Below are 27,942 nucleotides of genomic sequence, written 5' to 3'. Positions count from 1 at the left end.
CCAGCATCTCACTTCTCTAATGTTTCTCATATTATTTCCAGCTTTGATTTCTAGAAGGTGATCATCCTGGATAACAGTCTGGTTCTTTCCTTTTGTTGGAGAATTGTCACATAAACAGACAAATTAATTATAGGAGAGAGTAAATTGCTTTATCTTGAGATGAGAAAAGGAAAGGAGAATTTGAACTCTTAAATAAAGTCTTGCTCCACCATTTCGCCCTAAGATATACAGTAATACCAGTTTTCATTTTATTGGCAAATTTCATTACCACACCTGTTTAAAACTGTTCAAAACCAAAGGAGATATACAAAGTCAATAATCAAGTGTTTTTTCTTTTGAAGACGAAGATGTTTATTAAAAGTGTCTTTAGGTTATGATAAAAACTACAATACTGAGTCCTTGTAATACAATACAGCTAAAGATCAGACGGTTATCTAAAAATAGTTTTAGCAGTAGATTAGACACGTGACCTGCAGTGCCCTATAAAAATAATAAATTGGCCAGATCAACTCTATTGATCAGGAGGCAAGTGCTTCAGCTTCTGTGTTTTTCTGGGCATGCTGCAATTCAATGTAGAGGTAGAACAGTTGGTGGCTCCAGAAGGGATACTTGCATATATCTGTAAAAAAGGAAGCCACTTATTACTGATCCCAGATTGACCTTGACAGTCTCCAAGTTCCAGTGCTCTAGATCAGTGGCTTGATCGCTTTCCTTCTCTGGAATGTGAATCAGACCATCCACAAACAGAATCATAGCAACTATATGAACCACTTTAAAGCAGCTGCATCTTTTCCAGGCACAAATACAATCCCAGGAAAACACATGGTTTTATTACAGAATTCCACGTAGGAATAAATGTTGGAAGATCTATGTTTCTGAACTGTGGGTATTCTGCCATGCCCAAATTATATTCTGTCTGCAAGAGTTAGGTATCTTTGGAACTGATGCTTATTATATTGCTTTATGATATTTATCTGTTCTTTAAAATGATGCTGTATTTTGAACAGGTATCTCTTGGAGAATACTCAAGGAAGAAATAAGAGTAATTTTTCAGATTCCTATAATTAATTTTAAAGTATATGAACATCAGTAAGTAATGTACCCCAAAGAAGTATTCAATAAATATATAATGGGGGAGTTTTACTACCTCAAATAACTAGAGATTCCCTGTCAACAGAAAGACAATGGTTTAGCAAAATAAAAATCCATACATGTGAATCAATCACCCGTATACTGTGTGGAATAGATAGACGCAGTCTGCTCAGTGTTATCAGTCTGAATGGGACAAGCAACCTAAGAACTCCAATTTGTATTATGTTGGCTAAGTATAGCCAATAGTAAAGGATGAAGGGAACTTTGGTCCAACAACATTGTACACTGTTGCAAAGGCCATCTCCTGTGTCTCCCCCCCCCCACTCCCCAGTTTTTGAATTCTACTAGATTGCTTCCAAATCTGGCATTATGAACTGACATGGAGATTAGAAGGACAAGATGCAGCTGCTGACCCAAGAACTTACTTAGTCAGCTTGTATTTTTCCCTTATTGCTTGCTGCTGTCGATGAGGCGCATCGAGGCATGCTTTGTGTAGGTCACTTAGGCAAGGCACAATCTCACTCAGTGAGTATCCAGTGAAAGCAGCAAGAGTTTCTGGCTGCTCATGAGAAGACAGAGTTACAGCTTCAGTACTACAAATAAATTTAGAGAGACAAGAAAGGACCTGGAAAGAAACTTATGCTGAATCAGCTATTAAGTTAGGACAGACTTTATACAAATCAGCAGCCTTACCTTAAACATTATATAGGGATCCAGAAAGAAATCAATTCAAACTGCTCATACAGGCAAAAAGATTTGCTCAATTTTAAAAAGCTCACATTATGAAACTTTGGTCATATTATCCTATCATATTGTCAGGTTTGGCAGGGCTCTTGTAGTAAGCAAAAACTACATTTATCTTCTAATCTTGATTGGATTAATTAGTTAAATACAGTTCATATAACTCCTCTATATTTAATACTTTTCTCCATTACATTAAATATTATATTTTGATTTTTAAAGTATACATCTGGAAGGAAATTTCTGGACAGGTCCCCTGAAGATTTTTACGATCTTTGCTCTACATAATGGGAACATTTCCCTGATATAAAACTGAAGAAACCCAACACAGACTTGTATTGCTAGGACTGTTTTTGGAACAAACTGCTACGCTCAGTAGTTACTCACCTCATTCCTGCATAGACAAATTCACATCTGCTCAGTTTGAGATAAAATACTGAACAAGGTGCCAGGACAAAGCCTGTGGTGCTGAAATAAACAGCTGTTGAGCCAAAGCTAAAATCTGTAAACATTCTTTATAGAGGCATAGCCTAAATAATAAACATTGGAAATTGTTTTGTCATAGTACTGATCATTTCATTGAAATAGCCATTTCTGAAGCTAGTTGCTAAAAATAAAATGCTGCTAAAGGAAACATAAGAAACCTTCTTATCCTTCATAGTTCATTCTTGAAAAATGCCCAGACATATTCAACCCCCTTTAAATTAAAATAAACGTATACCCAGAAATGCCGGTTCACGGTGTAGTTTGCTAGACAATAAGCAGCTGCTGCCATTTGTGAGGGCAGATACTTCAGGAATGGGTCTGCTTCAAGGAGACTCAATTCTGCTATGTACTAAAAGAACAGAACATTTTTTAAGGAAGGAACATTAGGAAAGTTGATAGATATCAATATTACTAATGGTTTGGCATATTTACACTGAGTTTTCTGCTTAGCTGAAAAAGTTAACAGGCCTTTTCCATCCTTTTGTTGCACTTGCTTATGATCATTAGCAAAGTAACACTGATCTATTTGCTTTCTAAACTATGGAAAGGAAGTACTTGCTTTTTGACTTTGGCAATTCTGTATTTGCATAGTTGTATTATCCTTGACTACTTGTACTTTTATTAAATGATATCATTTTATTTCAGACTGCTCTTCAATGGCTCCTGCAAGGAATTTATGTTTTTTGCAAATAGTATTCTTGTCCCTCCCCCACTTATCCCTGGAGTGGGAAGAGATGAGGGCAATTCTCACTATTCTGGTTCTGCCCCCCTTCTTTCAAATTATCTCAAGGCACAAATATGAAATATGTTGTACCAATGGTGTCTTAGGAATCATATGCAATAAATGGACAGGGTTAAAATATAATTAGATTTGTTTGGATTCAAATCCTAATAAATCATATTTGATTTCAGTTTAAATTAAATTAGTTTAATATAGTAATATGTTCATTGTGACAATTCCATCTTCTGTAACATGATGAGTTCATAATTCAATAGCAATTTTGGGAAGAGTTTTCACAGCCAAAGCTTTGAGACTGGATAGAAATGTGTAGCTCTGTATCCTCAGTTTGCAAAACCTTTCAGTAATACAGATTTCATCTGTTTTAGAAGTACCAAGATGAACTTTGTTAATCAGATACAACAGACCTAGATAGAAATTCCACTGAAGTATCCATTTGTGTTTAAAAAATGTAATTTCAAGATAACATATCAAATATATCTTGAAAACAGATACCACAGTGCAGATAGGTGGCTATTTGTTTTATGGTCTAGATGTCCTTTAAATGCTTACAAAACAAAGAATAACTTGTAAAGCAAAGAACTTACCCTCGCAAAGTTCTCCGTCTTAAGACTTACACCGTGTCTTTGTAAATATTGAAGGAGGAACTGATTGATGGTCGGCACAGTTAAATCAAAAGCAAGTACTTTAAGAAGCAGGTGTTCCATTCGCAACAGTTGCTTTTTGGAATAAGTGTCATCTGTTATGTACACAAATTCTTCTACTTCTGGGGGGTAGATTTCTTCATATTTCCTGGGGAAAAGAACAGTATAGAAAGATTCATTGTATCTCAACCGCATTTTCATGACTACGACTTGGTGTAAGCATTATAATCTTTACAGGTGAGCTACATTTTCATTACAGAGCAGTTCTTACTTTTATTCATTTACTAATTTAATTCCTTCCCTTCAATTAGGAGCTCAGGGTGACATACATAAAGATCCCCCAACATATTTCTCCTACCAACAACCTCACAAGATAGGTTGGGCTGAGTGTGTGATCAGCCCAAAGTCAACCAACAAGGCTGAGGATGGACTAAATTTTCTTAGTTCAGTACTTTACCTACTTATAGTTACTGTCATTCAATCATTTATACCAGCTAAAATCTCTCACTCAACTCATCCCAGTCACCTCATTATCTCCTACCCCTCAAAGTTTTTTTTAATTCATGACTCACTTTTACATTTTCTTATAAACATTCATGCATGAGTCTGTAATATTTTAATATCTAAGCAGTCTATATAACAAATACATTGTGTCAGTTAACATTATTGAATATTAAGGGATTATATAAATATAGACAAGCTAGGGAATTTGATATTAAATTCTTACAGACTTGTCTGCCATGTCTTGTAGGCATTTGCAGAAATGCAAGATACAGTGAAGTAGGAACTATGCCTGCTAAGCAATCGGCATTCAAAACAGCTTGTCTTTTAATCCTGCCCTGGGGACTTGTCAAAATCATCAACATGTGCTTATGTAAGGTAAAATTCAAGTTAGGGTGCAGATCCAAAATGATGATCCAATATCAGATTTTGTCTCTAGCATAGGATAGGATAGGCAGGATGTGTTGCGAATGTAGCTTTCCTGCTTGCCAAACAGGCCAATGTTCAAAATGTTTTTGTAAGAGGGATATGCTATGTTCGGATGCATGAACACAAAGACAATTATCCCTTGCAAATCCCTCTAAAACTCTTGATTGTTTTAAGCCTTGGTGCAGAATAGTAAAAGCAGGAAATGGAGGTTGGGAAAAATAGGGAACCAACTGGAGGTGTATTAATGATTTCTTGCATTTTTCAGCAATTTCTATCACCTTGATAAACTATCCAAGAATAGTCATCTGCCACAGGTTGTCTTTTATATAAACATACTTACGCAGCTAGGAGAATTGCTGCTGTTCCTACAAGTTGCAATTTTCCTCTGAGGACCGACATGGAAGAAAGAAATCTGTCCAAGTAGTTCACAGCAAGGTACAACGTCTCTGTCTGAAGCTTGTATTCTTCACCAACTTCTGCTAGCCAATCCACTAAGATGGCACGCATTCCTGAGGTTATATCAGGCTGCTTCCTCATGTAGCATGGTCTGGGCCTATATCTTACCTACACAGAAAGGGTTTAGCTTTAGAATAAGCAAAGGGAATATATCTTCCATACGTATTGCGCTAAGCCCTAATATGTTTGGCTTTACTTTGGTTTAATGTGCTACGTGATGTCAGCCAACTGTGACACTCAGTAGACAGTCTGTGCCCTAATATAATGTGTGAATGCTGAGTATATTCTATCAGGGAAGTTATCTATGAATGTTCCAAGTTGTTCCAAGAATGCTGGCTGATGGAGCCATTGGGCAAGAAATAAAGGTTTATTCCTCCATCTCCCCTTACCAGTTTGGGGCAGATGTTAAGACTTTTGGACTGGATGAAAACATAAAAATACTACTTTAGGGAGAGGTATAATTGTGGCTCTCTGAATAACTATATCTAAAATAATTTATTATAACTACCAATTATGGAACATAAAGATTGGAGAGAACCTTAGGGTCTATGTAGTTCAGTTCTCTGTCCAACGCAGAAATCTATCACTATAGCATCAACAAATGACCATCCAGCCTTTATCTAAATACCTCCACTAACAGTGTCTGTCTCTTCCCTGGGCAATCTGTTCCCTTGTTGAACACTCCTTACCATTACGGCATTTTTTCCTGATGTCTACTTCTTTGTAATTTAAATCCCCTATTTATTGCTGTATTTTCTGGAACCAGTCTGAATAATTCTATCTCATCTTGTCCATGATAAACTTAACATTCTTGGAAGTAGTCATCATGTCCCCTTGCAGCTTTCTATTCTACAGGTTAAACATATTCAGCTATTCCAATCAATCCTATTTTTTTTCCTTCCAGGCCTTTCATCATTTTGGATGCTCTCATGTAGACATCTTCAGTTTGTCAATGTCCTTCCTAGAATGTGTTGATGGCCTAGTGTTTTAGTTGGGATCTGCCCAACATAGAAAAGAGAGAATGACTTCTCTTGATCCTGACAGGATGCTTCTGTATGTATATTTGGAAATCCAGGACTGCATTTGCTTTTTTGAAGTTCCATCACATAATTGATTCATATTTACCTTGTGACCAAGGCAGCCAATTACTTTTTATATGCACTAGAATAAAGTAGGTATATCCAGTACTCCCTCATCCTACAGTGTTGCTTTTGATTTTTTTCCACACAAGTGCGGGACTTTGCATTTGTCCATGTGGAAATTGTTACAACTTGTCAAATTCCACCTGATCCTCTAATATGTTTGCTATCCTCTATATCTTTGTATTGTTAGTGCAAAGCCACAAAGATAGTTGCCACATATCACATGAGATATAAAAAATGCCTTAGCAACAATGCATGGATCCAGTGAGCTAAGATTTAAAAAGCATTTTAGAGTGCTTCTGTGGAAATCTCCAAATGGACAATAGATTTGCTGTTTATATGGATGGCTCAAAGAATTGCCACTAAGTGTAACTCTTGAATTTGTGGATCCCTCCAAATATTGAAAAGTTGTAAATTTTATAAGTCAAATGATAAAATGAGGCAGAAGCTACACTAAGTGAAAATTCTGGAAGTAGTACACCAATATTCTTGGAGAGCTGCAGAAGACAGTGTTGCCTTTAAGGTAACAGAGCCAATCATGATTAGAGAACAGGAGGATACACAATGATTTTGCAAAAATGGCTTCTGGGAAGCATTTATGATTAAGCCTAACTGTCTTTTCTGCTTTGTTTTAAGAAAGGCAGGTTTTCTCACTCTTTTGTGCCCAATATAGGTCCAGAAATTATTATTATAATCATTTTGGTGTAGGAGTAAGAACCTTGAGTTCTTTTAAAATTAAACCAAAACTATCCAAATCAACATGAAACCATCTGTAGCACAGACACAGAAGCAATTTTGTGTCTTGAAAATAAAATAATTACGGCGTTCTGTTAATTAGGATCTGTTTTGTCAGATATATGTAATCTAAACTGTAAGGTTATCTTAGTACAGAGAAAGGAAAAGAGAGTAAGGAACGTATAGTTGTACAAATAAAGAACTGTCTCTCAAAACTATTACCAACCCAGTGTCATTCACAAGTAGGTGGCCATAGAAATTAAAATATGCAGAGAGACAGCAATGCACAAATGCATATAGAGCTATGCAAACAAGAGAGCTGAAATATCCTCCTTTAGAAGCCATTCTTAGTAAATTATGGAATGCAAAATCAACAGCATCACTCTTAAAGCTGTTCAGATAGAATGGGAAGCAGTTTCTAGGAATATTACACAAGAAGGAAACATTCTCCAAGATGAGGTTTAAGAGACAGAGTCATCAAAGAAAGATTTGAACTCTTGCAGTATACATATTACATAGCCATTATCTACAGGACAATATTACGTAGGACAATAGCAAGTCTGTTTATTTTTGTACTTACTTCTGCATCTCTTAAATAATTATGAATATCTTCTGCATATTCATCAGTACTCATGTCCACTTCATTATCCTCACAATCTTCATTTTGTAGGGACTTATCCACCAACATTGGAGACACTAGACCAGCAAAATATTCAAAAAGTGCTCCTTAACATTCAAATGTTGCTTTCATAAGAGGCAACATATAACACAAGAAGTTAAAATCTTTTCCCTATTAGATTAATGATTAGTTACCTGTACTTAAGTTCAATAGTAGATGAAGGCTAGGTTTTATTGTACTGGTCTCGGTTTCACACATACTATGTTCCACTTCTTCTGCAACTATAAAATTATTTTTGCTTCTCTCTTCCACTTCATCTATGTAAACAGTAAAGCTTTTCTTGGATGACACAGAGGTTGGCATTAGATGTTTGCCAGTCATAGGAAAAATATTTTCAGATCCAGACATCGGTCTCATTATGGAAGGTCCCTGAAAAAGAATACACTGAAGAGGCTACTTGGATAAGCAGCGAAACATTTTAAACCAAAAAGAAAGAAGTCCAGTTGCCATGACTCAACTTCCAGACAATGGTTATAGTTCTGTATAAAAAATTAAAAAATAATATTATTCAGTTCAGCCTTGGGCTTTAAATGTTGTTGGACAAAAATTCTTATCATTGGCTAAAGATCATGCTGCATGGCTATGATGGGAACCATAACTCAAATTCCATCAGCCCAAGACCAGAAGTAACTAATTTAAATCATAGAACTGGGTTACTGTGATATAGGAAATGAACACATTCTTTCATTTCTGAAGATAACTCACAGGAAAATGCTAAATACTTTTTCTAGATAAAGCAGAGATGGATATTAAAGATTCCTCAAATTATGACTTCATAAGAACAGAAGGAAGTCACTAGGCCAAAAAACAAGTTTGGTTAGGTTGTATTTATTTATTACAATTTAGTAAAAGAGAGTCTATGCTGAGAATCTGAGTCACTTAACAATAAACAATTTCAAAGAAGAATCACAGAATCATAGAGCTGGAAGGGACTTGGAAGTCTTCTAGTCCAACACCCTGCCCAAGGCAGGAATCCTTATACTATCCCAGACAAATGAATGGCCAATGCTTTCTTGAAAATCTCCAGCAATGGGACACCTACAACTCTAGAGTGGAGGGACAAGCTTAACTGCTCTGTCAGGAAATTTCTCCTTAATTCCAGATAGGATTTCTCTTTAACAAGCTTCCATCCATTGCTTCTTGTCCTGTTTCAGGTGCTTTAGAGAACATGTCAACCTCTTCATCTCTATGACTGATCCTCAAGTATTGGAAGACAGCTGTCATGTCACTCCTAATCCTTCTCTTCATTAGGCTACACATACCTAGTTCCCTAAACTATTCATTATATTTATTTTTTACTTACCGTATATGGTAAGTAAAATGCCACAAACAAAATAATATCCAACAAAATGTACCTACACCCAGAAATATAATTTTCCATCTTGTCCTTGAATGTTGTCTGAAAGAATTATGTTCTTGTGGTTTTCTTTGAAAGTTTAATAAAGATGAGACAGTTTTGAATATTTGGATTCAGTCTAAAGTAAGCAGTCTTAGAAATATCCAGGCTCTTAGCTACGTAGAAGTGAAACTTCAAAGAAACAACTGATTCCCAAATTTTATCCAAAATCTAATCATCAACCAAGATAGGCCCCTACTGTAATAGTGTCACATAAAGGAACCTTGGTATATGCACCACATGTGGCACCTCTAAAGCTTCTGAATGGGATAGCAACAGGTACAGTGAATTGCATGGAGTTGAGTGACTATGAGCAAAGCACCTCATTCCAAGAATGGCAACAGTTGATACATAAACTGTAACTGCACAAAAGGTTTCTGGACAGTGATCTCCCTTGCTGATCTAGCAAGAGTTACAAGTCTAAGAAAACCCTCAAGTTATGTGCCAGTTGAGAATGAGGGACTATAGTCCCATCCAGAACAAAGGATGGGCTATTCCTGAAATCAGTCAACTTTAAAATCTGCAACTACTTTGTCTTACAGGATTTAAGTCTAACATTTGGGTTTTTTCCCATTTAACAGCCCCCACACACTAGAATGGCCTAGAATGGAGATGTACAGCTGCAGCCCCATCACATTCTCAATTATTTTCTCTAAAAAAGAAGATTGGAAACAGACCAATAATTATCTACAATAGCCAAGTCAAGCAATAATTTCTTAAGGAGAATGCACAACTACCTATTTCCAGGCTGAACACTGAATTTCCTCAACTAAGGTGACTTAACCATTGCTAGTGAATCAGGCACACACATGCACATCAAGATCAGAAAGCCATGATGTACCAGAGGAATTACCTGGGATATTTATACGAAAATACCTTATACTGTTCACTGATATAAATGGCTATTATAATTCTGTATATTTTGGCTTTGCATATAAATCTAGCTGTTTACAGTTTTCTCAATATTCAGACACAATTAATGTATCATCTCTCTTATTTATACAATCCCCCCAAAAAATAACGATATGCATTTTTTAAGGTTCACTGAGAAAGCAAGACTGAAGAATTAAAGATCCAGAAGTAGAGCAACTGTCTTCCTTAACATATATGTAACAAAGAAGAATGTTATTTCCTTATAGGGAAAGAGACAACATAAGCTCTAATACCCAACAAGTGTTTCTAGTCCAACTAAAGGCGGCAACATAATGAAATCACTGACACATCACAATTGGCTGGATTCATACACTGTATTAAGTCTTTGTGTGATTTCACTGGCTTTGGCGTTGTTTTCCCCGATGTACATATTTTTATTTCTTTTTTTTCATTTTGTGGTTATTTTAAAAATATAAGCTCCTAGATTTATTTAAGAGTCAGGCAACATCTAAATCCAACAAAATGAATAAAGAAATAGTATATAAGTGCAGCCAATCTCTCTCAATCCTGAAGTTTTAGTAATTAAGGTTAAAAAATGGAGTTATTCCATTGAAAGACCACATTCATTTCAATTAGCCCTGCATTCCAAAGCCTTTTAACAGCCCCTTAACACTTCAACTATCACTGGATCTAAGTATTATGTAAATTACAGGAATGTCACTCAATTGCTTAAAAAACTGAACTATTCACTAGTTAGTATTTCTCTTAGTTTACCGATTTCTCATTCAGCTAACTTATTTGCAGAATACCTAGTTGTTTCACGTTTTCATGGTATTTTGTGAACAATAACCACATTAAGATGCCAAAAACATGCAGTACCTTGATACCACAGAAATTGTTTGTCAATAATTCTGGTAAGTGAGGCTGGAATTCTTTTTGTTATTAAATATTTCTAAATGAAATGGAAAAGAATTTATTTACTGTAAATTACTGGCATCCGGGATAATTTTGATAATCTTGACCAAGAATATCAATAGAGAAGCTAAGCAAATAATTTAAGAAACTTCAGGATAGGAAATTGATTTAATTGGTTGATTTAATTAAATTCTTTTATTTTAAAATAAATTAGACCCTTAAAAATAAAAGTCTTAATCATTTCTGTCCTGGGCCAAGTGAGACTGTGCAGGTGCTTTGCCACTGCCTGGAATCTGTATGGGAATGAACCAGATTCAGCTCAATCCTGACAAGACTGAATAGCTGGGGGCTTTAGGGTACCCCATATCTTGTGGTTTGCCATTGTTAACTCTGGCAAACAATCAGAGTGTAATTTGAAAATCTTCCTGGACTACAGCTCAAAAGCAAGTGGAAACCATGGTCAAGAGAATTTTTGCACACATATATCTTGGGTGCTAGTTGTACTCTTTCACAGATTTGGAGGCACTGCTCATGGTCACTTATGCCTTGGTAGTCTGCCAATTACTACTGTAATGTTCACCGTGTCCTTGAAAAGCATTCGAAAGTTTCAGCTGGTCCAACATGCAGCAACATGGGCAGCAGGACTAAAGGAAGCTTCCCTATCTTGACATCATCTGCATGTGTTAGATTTCCAACTCTGAGAAGTTGAATACATTTGGGAAAGTTCTAAGGACTAAAACAGAAACACTAAGCCACTACTCTCTTCCCTTCAGCTCAGTCACCTAGACACCTGGTTATCCAAAATGCCCTCCAACTTACGTGGGAAGAAGATCTTAGACACTGTCCATTTTCACGCAGCTCCCCAAGAACAACTCTGTGCTGGGAATTCTGACTGTCATGGGGTACAACTGGAAGTGGCAGGGCACCCCGAAGTCCAGCTTGTACCATCTCATCATCCTTGCTACTATGATACATTTCCTGCAGATCAGCAGCTGATACTGGAAAAAAAACAACCAAAAAAATGTCATTAATTATATTTTCAAATCAGCTTGCTACTCTTTGGCTTAGCACATTCAAGTGAAAATCTTCAAACATGTGACATTTTCACAGGGTTTCAATAGCACTCCCATTATTTTCACAATGAGAAACTGCACATCAACAAACATCCAGCTAATTGCCCACTCCACCTATACATTAATTTTCAAACATTAGAGCTGGATTATCATACCTCCCTATCTATGTTCATCCTCAAATCTAGTAAACTTTTGGAAGAACAGTATTAATACTGTTTCTCCAGGCCAATTTTATCATTTGAAAGCTATCAACTTAAGATTGGCCAAAGCGACATGTAGCTGAAGATCTTATAGAACACAGCTGCAGTTCTGTAACGTACTTGCAGTATCCCTAACGTATTCAATTAACTCAACAGTCTGAGTTTGCAAGATGCTAATCCATTACCTCACCAAATGGGCTGAGTTCACACACTGAATATATGGTAGACTATCTTATAGTTCAGTGTGCTATGCAAATACAACTACATCCATAAACCAAATCTGTCAATCTCTTCCAAGAGAACAAGTCAAAATCCATGTATACAGTATTCATGCATCAAAAGGCTACAGTGTTTTGATGGGAGTATAAATAAGACCATTGAGTCAATAGGGCTTCTTTACCAAATCATGGTTACAAAACTGCATAAATCCAGCCGCTAGTTCCCTGGTCCTAGAAGACATATTCAGCTCCCTCGGTCTCTGTTACTACTAATTAAGGTATTGGAAGGCATGCAAGCTTTCTATGGGGGTAAATAACAATTATTTAAGTATCCTCAAACAAGATTTTGAAAAAAAAAAAACCACGATCTTTTGCTATGGCGAAATGATTTCAAAAGCAGAACAACTTCCCCCCAAGCTCCGCATCACATTCAGGGCTGGGGGGGGGGGCGGGGAGGAGAGGAGAGAAAGAAGGGGAAAGAGTTCAGGATGTAGTTGGAACTACAATTCCAGACAAGCTAAAAAGGAGGGCAGGGTGGGGGGAAGGAGTGGTTCGCCCCGAATGCTGAACCTTCTTTCTCATCGCCGCTCGGTTATTCCCCAAAAGAAGTGCTGCCGGGAGGACCTTGCGACAGTTACCCATTTCTCTTGCAATAACCCCGCCGCTCCCCGCTCCTCCCCTCCCCACCTGTAGCGAAAGGCGTTCCTTTGGGATTCCTTGAGTCCAGGGGGAACAAACGGAGCCAAACAAGGACTTAACGCAGCCCCTCCGGCCTCCCGTCCCAGCCTATATAGCCGGTAGCCAATCAGTGCTCGACGCCGGCGTACCGCCTTGTCCGCCGGCACTTCGGCGTGCGCTCTAATTATTTTCAAGCCGCCCGCGTCTGTTGGGAACGGCCAGTTAGAGCCGGCGGTCGCCCGCTCGGCCGCTTGCGTGCGGAGGGCAGCTCCCGTGGCAACCTGGGATCTCCATAGAGATCTGCCGCCGCTTGCCGGGAGGAGAAACTTGCCTAGCCTGACACCGAGTTCCCACCGTTCTCTCAACGCGGAGGGTCGTACTGCCTGGATGGAAGTGGGAATTCCTTGCGGTTGGAAAATCAAAATAATAAAACTTCAAATGGACTGGTTTGCAGAGAGTTGGGTTCCCCGCCCCTCCGTGACTTCTCATTCTTTTGTTGTTGTTGTTTCTTGTTGTGATGAGTCTCAGAGACACAGCTGATCTGTGGCTGGGATGATACCAAGTCAAGTCCTGCACACACGCGTATCGGTCCCTCAACAAAGACCTGGAGACTGTCGCTGTTCGTACTCATACTGTAATTTGCCAGATTAACAACACAATGAGTTACAAACCACGAATTTCAAACTAGGTTTTCTGAATTTACTAAACTACAAATAAGAAAACTCAATATGGTTTGTCGTGAGACTATGATAATTGTTCTAGAATCTAGCTGAACAAGCACATTTGAAGTTGAGCAAGTGACATGAGATTTTTTTTTCTAATGTTCTTTGCAATTTTATCTTTTGGCTGTATTTGCACAGTAGTTTAACTACATTATTAATGAATTCACTGTAGTGCGCTAACCCAGAAATCAATGTAGTTCAGCCCTGCACTAACCAGTCCTCTTGCTTAAAACTTGCTACCAAGTCTGAAAGTCACAGAACATATCTTCCAAGCACTGATTGGGCCAGAAGTCAAAAGTTAGGTCTTGCAAAAATGAGATTGTAATTTCTTCATCAGAAAAACAACTAAATTTTCTGCCAATCAGATTTATGAGTGCAAGACACAATGGGTGATATATAATGGGTAATGTAGGAATAGTGAATGACATGAAGTTTGGCTTTCAGAAACTGGAACTGAATAGCTTTTAAAGTATAAACACAAAGTTGTGCACTATGTAGCAATAATAGACCCAACATCTTTACTTTGTACAATTTTTTTGGGCTACAGAAATGTAATTATTACCTTGATGACTGACATGTTTTAAGATTTGTTAGAAGCTTTTTGAGCTCTAATAGAAACTTCATTCAACTAATTATACCAATGGGTGAAAAGTTGAAGTGGATGTCTAGATATTTGAATTTCTTAACCTGATCAATTGGCCTTTAGATCAGGTTAACATCTAGATCTAAAGAACTTAGATCAACTGATTTAATTTCCCATTTAACAGAGGATTTAAAGGGCATCACTAGAACTTTGGTTTGTGGCAGCCCTTCAAAATAGACCAGACTTGAACATCAAAATCTCTACATGGGGCTCCCCTTGAGGAGCACTCGGAGGCTCCAGTTAGTCCAGAATGCGGCCGTGCGGGCGGTGTTGGGAGGGACTTGTCGCTCCCATGTAACACCGTTACTGCGCGAGCTGCACTGGCTGCCGGTGGCTTTCCGGGTGCGCTTCAAGGTGTTGATTATCACCTTCAAAGCGCTCCATGGCATCGGACCTGGATATCTCCGAGACCGCCTCCTGCCACAGATTACCTCCCATCGACCAGTACGCTCCCACAGAGTGGGTCTCCTCAGGGTGCCGTCNTTTTATCTGGCTGTTAGCCGCCCTGAGTCCGTAAGGAGAAGGGCGGGATATAAATACAATAAACTAAACTAAACTAAACTAAAATCATGAATATTTATTGTAGGGTTACAGTAACAGTCTCTTGCAACTCTGAATGTACCTTTGTCCTCCCCACTTTTATCCTAAAGATAACTATAAAGACTCAAGTCAGGGATGCTTTCTCAAATTCCATTCTTGCTTTGGGCTTAGGTTTCTCTTATCTGAGCATTGTCTTGGCTGCAACATTTCCTCCTTTTCTTCCTTTATACTCACAGCTTTTGAGTACCTGATTTCAAGAAGCTCCCTAGAACAGCACTACATGAAAGCAACTAGGAATATATGAAAGGTACTTGTATTATGCATAAAATAGCCATAATCATCCATACACAAAATAATTGAAATAGAATAGTATGAAGGTATTGGACGGTGAACTTCTGGTTAGAAAGCATACAATCTCTCATTTATATAGAAACTGAATAAGGAGCAAGAATATAGCCCTGTTTGATTCCTCAGAAGCTAGGGATAGGGTTGTTAAATCATCATTGCAATAGATTCTAATCTGTATTGTAGTATTTTGATAGAACAGAATTATCAGCCTCAGAAAGTGAAGATTAATGGATTTTCTGAGTAATTTCCTCTATAGGTTTTCATGAGGAATTGAATGGAAGGCTGCCCTGTAATCAATAAAGACAACATAAAGGATGTGGTTGATAGAACTAGAGTATTTCTTCACTAAATGAAACTTGGGACATTCATCCATGGTGGAATATCCTGATCTATAACATGCTTGTTTAGAAGTTAAGATAAAAATGATCTCAATTTATTCTCAACATTTAAATGGGTAAGAAATCTGGATTGCTGTCATGGAGCCAGTTTTATCTATGTGAATGATTAGAAGTCTTGGAGCCAAAATGATAACTGTCAGATAATATCAAATAGATCCAAGAAAGAAAGAAAACCACCAGCTCTCTAAACTGGCCCTATGTTCCTGTAGTGGACCGATGATGCCAACTATACAGGGTGACCAGGTGATGATCCATCTACATAAGGAGTCACCTCTGCGTTCCCCAATCACAGTTTACTATCTTGCTACAAAAACAAATAAGTCCCAAGTGTGCAAGTCATGGGTGGTCATGAATTCAGTTTGCTCCAAATAACTGTCCATGGCATAAATATTACAATCTCCAGGAATTAAAAGCTTTAGTAACCTGAGCAACATCTATGAGTCTAGATCCAGAGGCAAGGATACTGTTGGACATCAGGGTACATAGTAGACATGTGGAATACAATTCTCAACCTGTAGCATCTTTGAGGAAAGACAGGATTAAAACATAATTGTTGTTAAAGTAGATCATTAATATATATAGTTGAAGTGGATCTAACCTGAAATTTAAGCAGTAATAATGTATGTATTATTTACATATGTTTATGTATATACTTACCTAAAGGTCTGTTTAACTGAACTCTTAGGATTACACTGATAGTCTTTTAATCCATAGAATGAATAAACATATTGAATTGCTCCGGAAGCTTTCATAACATTAAATTCTTAAATAAACACAATCCATCAGGAAAACATGTTGCTGTTTAATTTCCTTGCGTTGGAAGCAATTCCCAGGTAACATTGTTTTAAAAAATATTTTAAAGTGTGACTGAGTTCCAGATTTAAAGCTGAAAGAAGTAAACATTTTCTATCTAATCAGTTATAGCATAAAATTAATACAGCTGAGCCTTAAGCATCTCATTATTCCCCTTCCCTGATTTCGCTCTCTGTTTTGGAGAGGGGCTCCTCTCAGGACTCCTTGCTTGATATCTTCAAGGCTCTTCTTTATAATTAAAATTTTGTTCAAGTTTGTGGTGGTTTGAAGAATGGGAAATAGCAGTTGCAGTGAAACCCTGTTGAATATTCATACAAACAATATGAATTGGAGGGAGGTTAATTGTTAAATTAAGTAATTGCCTGAAAATACAGTGTGATGATTGCAGATTGAAGAGGAATAGAAAACAAAATGGCTCACAATAGGGAAGCGAGTAAGACAAGGATCCATATTGTCTCAGATAGTTTATACCAGAAAATACCATATAAGAATAAACACTTGGAAAAGATGAGAGCTGAAATCAGTATTGGAATTCAAAATACTGGCAATTTGATATTTACAGATCACACCATTTTGTGAGCTGGAAGCAAAGGAGACTTATAAGAACTCATAATGAAAATGAAACATTTGAATTAATGTTAAATATTAAGAAAGCAAACGTTATGTCAACCAGCAGGTTTAGCAAACTGACATTTGACACTAAAGAAGGATGGTAGATACTTTTGTTTACTTGGCTAAAGAAAAAGACAAAGGTGAACTGTATTCTAGAGAAATAAAAATGAGATTATTTTTTGGAAAGTTAGCAGTAAGGGTAAGAGTATTGAATTATAAGATTTACTTTTCAATGACAGCAAAGATCACAATAGTTAAAACAGCAGTCTTTCCAAAGAAGATTTTTTTTCCAATTCTCTAAGTTATCCAAATAGTGCAATGTCAAGAATTTGTAATTATATAATATAAATATGATTGCATGGAAATAATATAATGTGTCAAGACTTTTATAATTACACAATAAAAAGGACAAAAAAGACTGTTACCTGCGCTGGGTGGTCCAAGAACCTACAACTTTTCTGTTTTCCTAGAGTTGAGCTTAAGCCTGTTCTTTGTTTTCACACCACAAAATTCTCTAAGACCAAAATATACCTGCAGGTATAGTTTCCTGATTTTTATTTCCTGATGTAGTATTTGTTCAACTTTTTCCACTTCTGGCATTAATCCCCATTTAATGGGACAAAAATCTAAGGATTTGCTAGGTTAAATTTTCAAGATTACAATTGTAGGAAGAGGGTTTTTTTTATAACTATTGCTCAACATTTCAAAGTCATGAATAAAAAAAAACCTGACCCTATCAATAAGCCTCAGAAATTGCTTTAACATCACACTCAATAGGGATGGACTTAAGATGACCGTACACAAAGTCTCTTTAACCTCCTGTAGAAGTTTAGTGTGTCATGTAACATAGCCCTAAGGAGTGTCAGAAGCTAGAAATTGCAAGCTGGGTCATGAATTATATCCACCTGAGAAATAGAACACTTTATGAGTAATTGACTATTTATAAATACCATCTTTCACACTGAGCACAAACATTACAAGACAAGTTCTAATAACCTGCAGCCTGACTTGGAGGGGGGGGGCTGCTTTAACTTCTCACTTTGTTTAATCTTAGATATGTAGTTCCTAAAACATCTTTTTGTTGGTCTTCTGTTTGCCTTGCCAAACTGACTGCATGGTTTCATATAGCTGTTATGGTTAATAGAGACTGAAATTCCATTTCTGCCTAATCCCTTAATTAAAATATTTTGTATCATAGAAAAATTATTTCTGGTACTCAAATCTGTGATCTCTCTTTTTTTCTCTCACTCTCTCTCACACTTTGAATTTAGATAAATAACAAAAAGATATTAAATAAAAATCTAGTATAAAATGTTTAGGTTTTTACTAATGCAAAACATACACTGTTCATGAGGATTTGTCCTTGATCAAATGTCAAGCCAAACAGATGGATTCTGCTTTATAGCTCAATACATCATCATTTTGCCAGGTGCCACTTGGACTAGTTATGCTAGTTCTTCTGCTACAGCTTGTATGAACATGAATGAAAGGCCTACTTCAATTGTTGTTACACTGAATACAACCAGTGTGTGTGTGTATATATATAATTATATATATATAATTGATTTTACAAAAAGTAAAAGTTGAAGTTCAGTCTAGTCTAAGAGAAAAATCCTTTCTGAATATACATTTAGAAGTGGGTAGCATAAATGTAGCTGTCTATATCAAGTCTTCCCATAAGAAATAGTCATTTGTAACCCTTTTAGTACCACTCCTTTTGACTGATTGACTATGTCTAATCCGGAAGGATTAACAGTCATCAGAACTCAGAATTAATGGATTCTAAGTCATCCAAGACCTCATCATTTATTGGCCTATAGTTCCTCAAATTGATACACTTTATAATTAATCTAACTTTTACAACTGTAATAGCCACAATATCCTTCAGGTACGAGTATTTGCATGAAAATAAACCATGCTGTTGAAATTTTGAGTATGAATAACTATAATTACAGAAATTTAAAATTGCATTCAATAAAAATGCAGGATGCTCTCTCATTTTCTTTTCTTTGTCTGTATGTGTGTTTCGCCTCTATAGTACAAAATCTAGTCTTAGAACTTGATTTTGGCCCTGGTTCTGCCACTTTTTTTTGCCTGCATATTTTTAAAGAAAGGTACCTAATATTCCACACAAAAATATTCACACTGAAAAAGCATTTGGTCCTCTGTGCTATGTTATTAACATGAGCAAGTAAACAGGATCACATCCCATTGGTTCCCATATCAGTTAGTGGTTTATACCTGGCCACAAACAAAAACCTGATTACTTACCGTATATGGTGACAGCCCTTCAAGGCAGACCAAACAAAGAAACCAAGATTATCAATGCTAATGGTATTTTTATTATAAGGTTACAGTAATATACAAAAACTAAACACCTGGCACAAAAATATTATCAGAAATTACACAGTTTTTACCATGCTTAATGTGATAGATTAATCAATATTAAAATTATGCATTTTGGTGCTGAATTCTCTGTAAATTATCTAATAGTTTGTTTCTAATTCAACCAACTAATTGCTGATAGAATTTTAAAAAAATTGGATTTGCATGAAACTCTAAGCATGGCTTAATGTTAAACATGGATAAAGCGCCATGGCAAATGAGGGGGATAGATTACATACCCCTGACTCATTTGATTCCCAATTCATCCCCTGTATATCAACAGAGAATGAAAACGAATACAGAACAGAATAGACAATACTGCAGATACAAGTTGTCTTTGCATCTATTCCAGCCATCTGGTTCTTGTTCACAATCCAATGTAATAGTAATGACACATTTTTGATTCCTAATAGGGTGAAAGTTTCACCAACCACATGCCTTAATTAGATTGCCTGTACCTGAAGGTAAGTCAACCAATACAACACCATCGTTCATTGCTGCTTATGCTTTTGAAAAAGATACTTCCAAGCCTTAAGTATTGCTTTTGTCTCTTTATCAGCTTTATTGCTAATATCAATGGAAATACAGTATAATCAATCGTTTTAGGTGCCCTAGGTAATTGTACAAAACTAAACTCGCAAAGAGTTTATTTCACTTGCAAATGTATGCCTCCTCCTCCTTGGGCTATTTATTGTACCACTATTTATTATACCAATATTGATAATCAAAGTTCCTTGTGGCATATGGAATATTAAACATTTCAAGATAGTAAGGTGCTTGCTTGGCCTACCAAACATATTGCATAATTGTAAGATTTGAAATATGTAAGAAATACAGTGAAGGGCTTTTTATTAATATTGCTACTAAATGTATGGCATGTAAATTATGTTTGAACATGTGAAAAGTGAATTGCAAATATAAATTATAGTCATAAGTATAAAAGCAAATAAACATTTTTAAAGCAGTTGTCAATCACTGTTTTCCTGTACAGTTTCCTAACACAAATTGGATTGGCTTTTATTTCATAGAAAATAAAATAAAATACTCTACAAATAGAGTAAGGTAATGCAAGAGATATAAACAATTACTATAAATTTACCCTTGGCAGTTACTGCTGTATGGATTCAAATTACTGCACGGTTATTGTTATGGTTCTAAATCTGACAAATGTAAATTTAGATTTACATTTCTCAAAGACCATTATTCCAGGCCACATAGCAAACAACTTGTCATGGTTCCGATAGATGAGACCAGTAAAAAGAACTCCAAGGCAAAAAAGTTTCCTTAAAGAACATATTTATTTGGCTATATAGTATCGGCACGATCAAAAGTGAACCAAAGACTGAATTTTCCCCCAAAGCTTACAATGTTACAAAGTTGAACTTCCCACCCCAGTAATATGTCATAAATCACAATCCCCAATTAACTACTTGTGCAGGCTTTTTAACAGAAGCTTTAGCCCGCCAAAATGCAACCAGCAATGACCTTGATTCCCACAGAACAATTTATTGTTTTGACTAAGCTAAAAAACACTCATCCCCCTCCCAATTCTGTGGCAACTGAAAACGAAGGAGAAATGGCTTCAGCCAAATTCGTTTGTAGAATTGACACAACTTCTAAGACAAAAGTTACATCCTGGTGATAGTATTCCTACAGCATGGATTTTGAACTGTTCTGAGAAATAAAGGTAAGTCAATCCACTTTGTAAGTCTGTTTCATTCCATTTCTATATTAATCTGAATATGTAAACATCTTAATGTTATTTAAATATTTATTTATAAGAACATTTCTGAATCACCCGTTGGATAGAAAGAGACTCCCAAGCCCAGTGACAATTTAAAAATTAGAACTTATATTCTACAGAACAAGAGTACACAGATGTACTCCTGTTGTCATGGTTCTGACAGATGAAATGCTTCAAAGAACATACAGCATCACAGTCTGGTTTGGAAGCATCACTGCTTCAGACAGGAATGTGGTGCAGAGAGTGATGAGGATGGCTGAAAAGATTATTGGCAGTTCCCTCCCTTCCATCCAGGACACAGCATATAAGCGTTGCTTGAGCAGGGTCCACAAGGATGTGTAGTCTGGGACACTACACATCCTCTTCACAACCTGTTTTCTTTGTTACCTTCTGAGGGGAGGCTTCGTGGTATCTGAAGCAGAACATCCAGATTCAGTCACAGTTTTGTTCCATACAGCAGGGGTCCCCAACCCCTGGTCCATGGACCATTACCAGGCTGCAGCATGCCAGCAACCAGTCCACACAAACAAGGATGCAGGCAGCACAGAAAACCACGCCCCCTCTGGTCCACGGAAAAACCTCTCTCCATGTAACCGGTCCCTGGTGCCCAAAAGGTTGGGGACTTCTGCCATACAGTATTAACTTTGTGAACCTTAAAGCTTCCTCCTTCCGTTATGTATTTAAGATGGACAGTGATTAATATTTATATGTTACTTATATGTAAGGGTGTAGGTCTATACATATGTTGTATATAGTATGTTTAAATGTGTGTTATGTATGTGTACACTTTGAGAGCAAGCAACTAAATTTCATTTTTAATGTGTGCCATTGTGCCCACAGTAAAAAATGACAATAAAGGTTATCTATCTATCTGTGTGGTAAGGCTGTCAGCTGTCTGGGTTTTCTATGGCATACTATATGAAATAAATATATTTTATTAAAAGGTATATAATTACATTGCTATCTAATTAAGGATTATTAATTAAATGAAACAGCAAAGCTAAGACAAGGAAAATATTTAAAATAAAGTAGAACTGATGTACTTAAAATCAGTTGGCAGCCAAGAGGAACAAAAAGCTTTTAAGGAACTGTTCAAAACACAATCTGGCTTGCATCTCAGGAAATATCTTATTCCCCCATTTCTACCAACTGCACTTTATTGGATAGTGTAAATACAGAAGGACCTCAAAGGAAACTAGGAACAGGCTTATAAAGGTCGAGGCAAATTTTCATAGCTCTTGGTCCCAACCCAGGTAATGCTCTGTACTTAAATTGTGCTCAGAATCATGCAAGGCCAATGAAATAACTACTACATTTCTCAACTACACTTCAAATGCATGCTCCTAAAGACAACAATAATTTAGTCAGGACATAATTAATGGGTGACTCACTAGGGCTAAATCTGTCTTCTCCATGAAGTTGCATAACTGGAACATCCACTGAAGGAAGCCAGAGGTATTTCTACAGCCCCAACAATTACTTTGACTTTCCAGGAGCAATGGCAGGATCCAAAGTAGCTTCAAAGATGTCCCTACTCATTTAAATGGAGTAAATCCAGTTTATCAAGCATAGAAACAAAGGCCTCAATGTATCTATAGTTCTGTAAAAATGTGTTCACCTTTTTTGGACTTTATTATCTGCATCCTGCTGATATATAAAAAGACTTGGAATCAACCAATAAACCAAAGTTGGGTGCTACTTTCATTTATTTCATAAACAAAGTCATATACTGTAGCATGTGATCTGCCCATGCTACAGACCTCTTAGATTCAGCATTGTATTACACCACCTTTAGTTATATTAATGTACTGAAATGCTCCCTATAACTGGGGATCAGCCACACATGTTATTGTGTGGAAATGTGAGGACAGTCCTCCATGGTGAACTGACAGTAACGTTTGACCAATCTAACACAAGCAACCAGAAGGAAGAAGCAACAAATGCGATGGAGCTGATTCCTGGCAACTTTTTAACGAGATTTGATTATTCAGTATAAACTGAAATGCAGATTTTTTTAGTGGTTCATTTGGTTTTAAGTGTTCTAATATTAAGTTTAATTACACTCCTTTGAGGAGAGGCAATCTCTAAGCCTTCATGAACATGTAATCATACATCCATCCATCATCCTTGGGATTTCTATGGAATCTCTTTGCTGGGTGTGATTATGATTAATTCCTTTACTTAAAAATCACTTGCAAAACCATAAGAGTCTGCATAAGGCAAACACATACATGCTTTTAATAAAAAACATACAATTTACTTTGACTAGCAATTTTGACAAAGGGTCAAATAAATACTTGCATAATTCTGCCCAGACCAGGAGTTGAACAAAATAAAACAAGGTGACTTCTTTTATATCCTAAATAAAAGATTCAGAGCTGGATACAGATTGTGGTAATAACAAATGAATTTGTAATGACACCCACACATTTCTGCCTAAAGGAAATAGACTATCACTGACTCACAATGTTTACAGTTATAAAAGTTATTCAGGAGACACTGTTTACCCAAAGGATCTTTTAAAATGTTCATTCTGAGCTGACTCAAATATTTGCATGCAGTTATTTGCTGGAAAAATGTCACAATCCAAAATACTGATATCATTCTTTCTGGCCCAAAGGCCATAATAAAGATTTGATTTGATATCATTAATGCCTTCCAGGCAAAAACAATGTTAATTGCCCAAATGTTATTTTAGAAAATAGATCGTACATTCAATATAAATTTTCAAAACTAAGTTCAAAAGGAAACTCATTTTAAAGGAGGATTGTCCTCCATCCTAAAGAAAACACAGCTGAAATTACTGATGTTATCTGATCCACAAAGATTTTTGGTCAAAGTATTTTGATTTAATCTGATCAAGACTAATTCACTTCAGTGAAATGAAATCAGTTTCAGGTATTGGATTCATCAAATTGTACACTGAGCTACCAATTTCTCTCTGAATCAGATTTTTCTGAGCACAGTGGGAAGGAAAAGTATTATTTCCATCCTTGTTCAGGAAAAATTAATCCAAGATGAACAACAGAGGACTAGCCTTAAAGGACCGGAGGAAGAGCTGCTGCCAAAGCAATCGTCAGATAAAATGAGCTTTGGGGTGATGGTTCATAGACTGGCAATGTATGAACTAAGTAACTTAAAAAATATTTAATACATCATTGTTAAAACAAACCTTGGGTTTCCCCTGGGTCTGAAACTGCATAGTGATCATCCCATAATCTCCAATGCCATGGAAGTGTTAGATTATGGAGGACACTCTGGGCTACAACACCCATAGTCTATTGCTGTGATCTATATCAGGGCTTTTCAACCTTTTCACCCATTGTACCACTTTTAGGATATGGCAACATCCGAGTACCACCAGTCGCCTAGCAAGATGTCAAAAACTTGATGACAAAAAAAAGGAAAAAAGTGATAAAGTACAGGTAGTCCTCGACTTACAACAGTTCACTTAGTGACTATTCAAAGTTACAATGGCACTGAAAAAAGTGCCCCCCAAGCCACAGCCGAGACAAGACACCTCCCTGCCTGCCCGGCGGCGCTCTTCCTCCTGTCCGAGGTTTTCATTGTTGTGAGCATTTCTGTTGAGGATTGGCAGCGGGGGTGGGGTGGGGTGGGGGTGTTTGTTTTAATTCCCCCCGTCTGCTGGGTGATTGCAGCAGGTTTTGGTCACTTCACATGACCCTGGGACACTGTGACCATCATAAATATTAATCATTTGACAAGCATCTGAATGTAAATCACAAGACCCTGGAGATGCTGCAACATTCCAGCTGATCGGCGCTTCTTCTGGGCTCAGCAGAAGCGCCAGGATCAACGCTGAGCTCCAGCTGGAGCCTGGCGCTGGTCCTGGTGCTGATCCTGGCGCTTCCGCTGAGCCCTGACAGCCTTGCAGCTTCAGCCATCTCTCACTCAGGCTTGTGCGATGCTGCCACAGGTTCAGCTCATTCCCCTCCCCCGCTACCACTTTTCTAGGATGGTCGCGTACCACCTGCCAGGTGCCAATGTACCACAGATGGTACCCATACCACTGGTTGAAAAGCCCTGATTTAGAAGACACCAGGTTCCCCTCCCTATCTTAGAAGAGTCTCCAATCTGGAAACTGGATTCTTCAATATAAACAGAAATAGCTGACTATGAGCTTCACTACTGAAGTACAATGTAGATATATGGGCCTTTTTGCCAAACTCCACTAGATGGCATCTAAAGGACACAGAAACCCTAAGACTAGTATTTCCTTCCATCCAGCAGTCATCTAAATCTAAACTGTTACCACCCAGATATCCTACCTGTATTACTGAGCTATCCATCCATTAACAGAAAACTATCAGCATAGTACCCCAGCAGATTACATAGTCTGCATGGAATTTGTATTTACTCTCAATTCCTCTCCTGCCTGTAGTGTCTCTCCTTTATGTCACTGAAATCAGCCAGCCTCCCTCCAAAGTTGTTGTTGTTGTTAATTGCGAAGTCGTGTCCGACCCATCACGACCCCATGGAGAGGACAAAACTAGTACAGGATTTATATAACTAGAGGTCATACTCCAATATGTTGGAATAATGGAAGAAATGCTTCTTTACTACTGGGAAAGTTAAAGACAACTTAAAGTGGAGTCTCTCATGAGTTGGAAACCAGATAAAGGCAAAGTCATGGAGAATGTGGCATAACAATTCTGGCACAACAGTGGTTAGATGCAGATGAGGACACAGTGCCTTTTACCGCTGCCATTTAGTGATTAGGATGTAATGTATAATGCACATGATCCATAGCGTGTATTAGCCTGGTGTCAAGAGACAACTATGACCATAGGAATCAGCAGCAATAGCATTGGATGATTAGGGTGCACCAGCATTAGACAAAAAGCTGTGAAAGCAAGACTGGGAATTGAATCTACTGCTGCAGAAGAATCTAGATCTGATCTTCAACTGTGGCTGCCAAAAGAGATCTGCAGGAAGAAGAAGAAGAAAAAGGTACCAACTGCCATAGCAGTAGCTACAATGTATTGTAAGTGGCAATCTGGGCTGGGCCAAGACCTACCACTCTCTTTACATGGGAATGATGATCAAAGAAAAGTTGTTGGACAGTTGAGGGCTATGAATGTAACAAACCAGGGCACTCTCTTGTCCAGCAGGGTAGAGTTCTACAAAAAGGAAAGGGAAGGGGAAAATAAAAGAAAGGAAAAGATAAAGGAAAAAATGGAAAAGGAAAAGGAAAGGGAAAGGGAAAGGAAAGGAAAGGAAAGGAAAGGAAAGGAAAGGAATAACGACAACAGATTGTTCCAAATTAGACCGAGCTTTTTGGATAACAAACCAGGCATCTTGTATAAGGCAAAAAGATAAAGGTTTCCTGGTCACTGTGCAAACAGCAACTCCACTCTTTTTCTGATATCCTTTCTGAGCTGTGCTCTACAGGAACAAATGGGAAACTATGATACAACTGATCTCAAAAGCTTTCTCGTTCTCCACTGGCCCTACTAATATAATTAATATATGATTTTACAATGACCTCATCTGATTACTCGTCACGTGTCCTGACTGCATTTCAAACCAGTAGAAAATAACAGGAAAGGTTTATGTGTAATAAATTGCCCATGAGATAAGGATGGCTTTCTGGCTCTGTTCACTGCAGTGACAACAATCAGTGCGCAGTAAGCCATTAGAAATAAAATCTCCTTTATAGGAAGTCTGACTCCTTGTGAGTTCCTAGGCACATCTGTATAATTTTTTTTGGCAATAATGAAGAAATGCCTTATTACTTTAAGTTTCCTCATCTGACTTTGCGCCCTGGATTTCCTAATATTTTCCCATCAGAGGCATCTGAGGTAGGGTTGGGGTAGAGGACAAATGGCAAAGGCAGAGTTGTGCTGTAAGCTTTGCCCCTTTTGCTTCTTCCTGATGATAGACTGTTCCCCATTTCTGACAAGCCAAGGGACTGGTCCTCAGAGGTATTTTGGGGGAAGCAGCACTGGTTGTCTCGAATGGCCTCCCACTAGAGATCAAAGGAGCTTCTGTCTTGGAAGAAACAGAGTTCTTCTGGAGGGCAAGATGACATCGATTGTTTGGGCCTATATGTTTTAAGTTTTTGGGTAATGTTTTGTTGCTCTTGATCTCCATGTATTGTTTTCTCTTATTTGTAAGCTTCTAAGAGTCTGATTACATTGCAACAGGATGGAAATCTCATAACAGGTTTTACAAACAAACAAACAAACAAGTAGTAGCCCTAGATCCATGGCGAACGAGGAACATCTGCCCCTGCTCAGGCCAGCAGCATGGTGCAAAGGGGTTTGCTTTTATCAACTTCACACAAAGAGGCTTGCTTTTGCTGGCTTTGTGCAGAGGGGCTTTTGGCATAAAGGAGCAGAATGGGCATGCCTTGTCAGCAGTGGAGAAAGAAGATGGCAAAGGTCAGCTACGGTAGCTAAGCACAGGACATAGATGGTGGGGAGATGAGGAGTGAAGGAATTAAAGCACCCCTGTTGTTGTAATTGTGGTTGGGCTGCCAAGAACCCAAATTTTGATCACATTACCATGGGAGCACTGCAATGCTTGTACTTTGGGCTTTGGTCATAAGTCCCTTTATTCAATACTGTAGTAGCTTCAAATGGTCACTGAATGAATGGTTGTAAGTTTGAGGAGTACATGTAATCTGTTCTTTAGCTGCAAGCACCAGCCACACAGCATAGCCAAGTCATTAGAGACCCTCCCCCTGCAATTCAGTTCAAACTCTTTATGATTTTTCT

The 27,942-nt window shown here is 37.5% G+C and overlaps 1 protein-coding gene across 1 annotated transcript; it reads right to left on the bottom strand.

Moving 5' to 3' along the window:
• Positions 1-389: 389 nt before the first annotated feature.
• Positions 390-19,953, bottom strand: CCNA1 (cyclin A1). The gene is made up of 9 exons (XM_015816187.2): positions 19,917-19,953; positions 11,648-11,826; positions 7,779-8,013; positions 7,546-7,661; positions 4,973-5,196; positions 3,646-3,850; positions 2,555-2,668; positions 1,518-1,651; positions 390-619 (listed from the first exon to the last, which is right to left on the bottom strand). Exons 1-9 carry the CDS (start codon positions 19,951-19,953, stop codon positions 568-570), a joined length of 1,296 nt encoding a protein of 431 aa, XP_015671673.2. The 3' UTR covers positions 390-567.
• Between the last annotated feature and the right edge of the window lie 7,989 nt (positions 19,954-27,942).

This window comes from Protobothrops mucrosquamatus, unplaced genomic scaffold, assembly GCF_001527695.2.
Source record: "Protobothrops mucrosquamatus isolate PMUCROS unplaced genomic scaffold, P.Mucros_1.0 scaffold411, whole genome shotgun sequence".
NCBI lineage: Eukaryota > Metazoa > Chordata > Lepidosauria > Squamata > Viperidae > Protobothrops > Protobothrops mucrosquamatus.
This window is presented reverse-complemented; position numbering and strand designations above follow the sequence as displayed.

Bases quoted from the DNA above. Each gene is read 5' to 3' on its own strand.
- CCNA1 (XM_015816187.2), bottom strand. From the start codon at position 19,953: ATGAACGATGGTGTTGTATTGGTTGACTTACCTTCAG. The intron at 7,662-7,778 runs GTAACTAATCAT...TTGCTGGTCTAG, and splicing joins ACTATTGAACTTAAGTACAG to TGTCTCCAATGTTGGTGGAT. The intron at 5,197-7,545 runs GTAAGTACAAAA...CTTTCTGTGTAG, and splicing joins ATTATTTAAGAGATGCAGAA to GTAAGATATAGGCCCAGACC.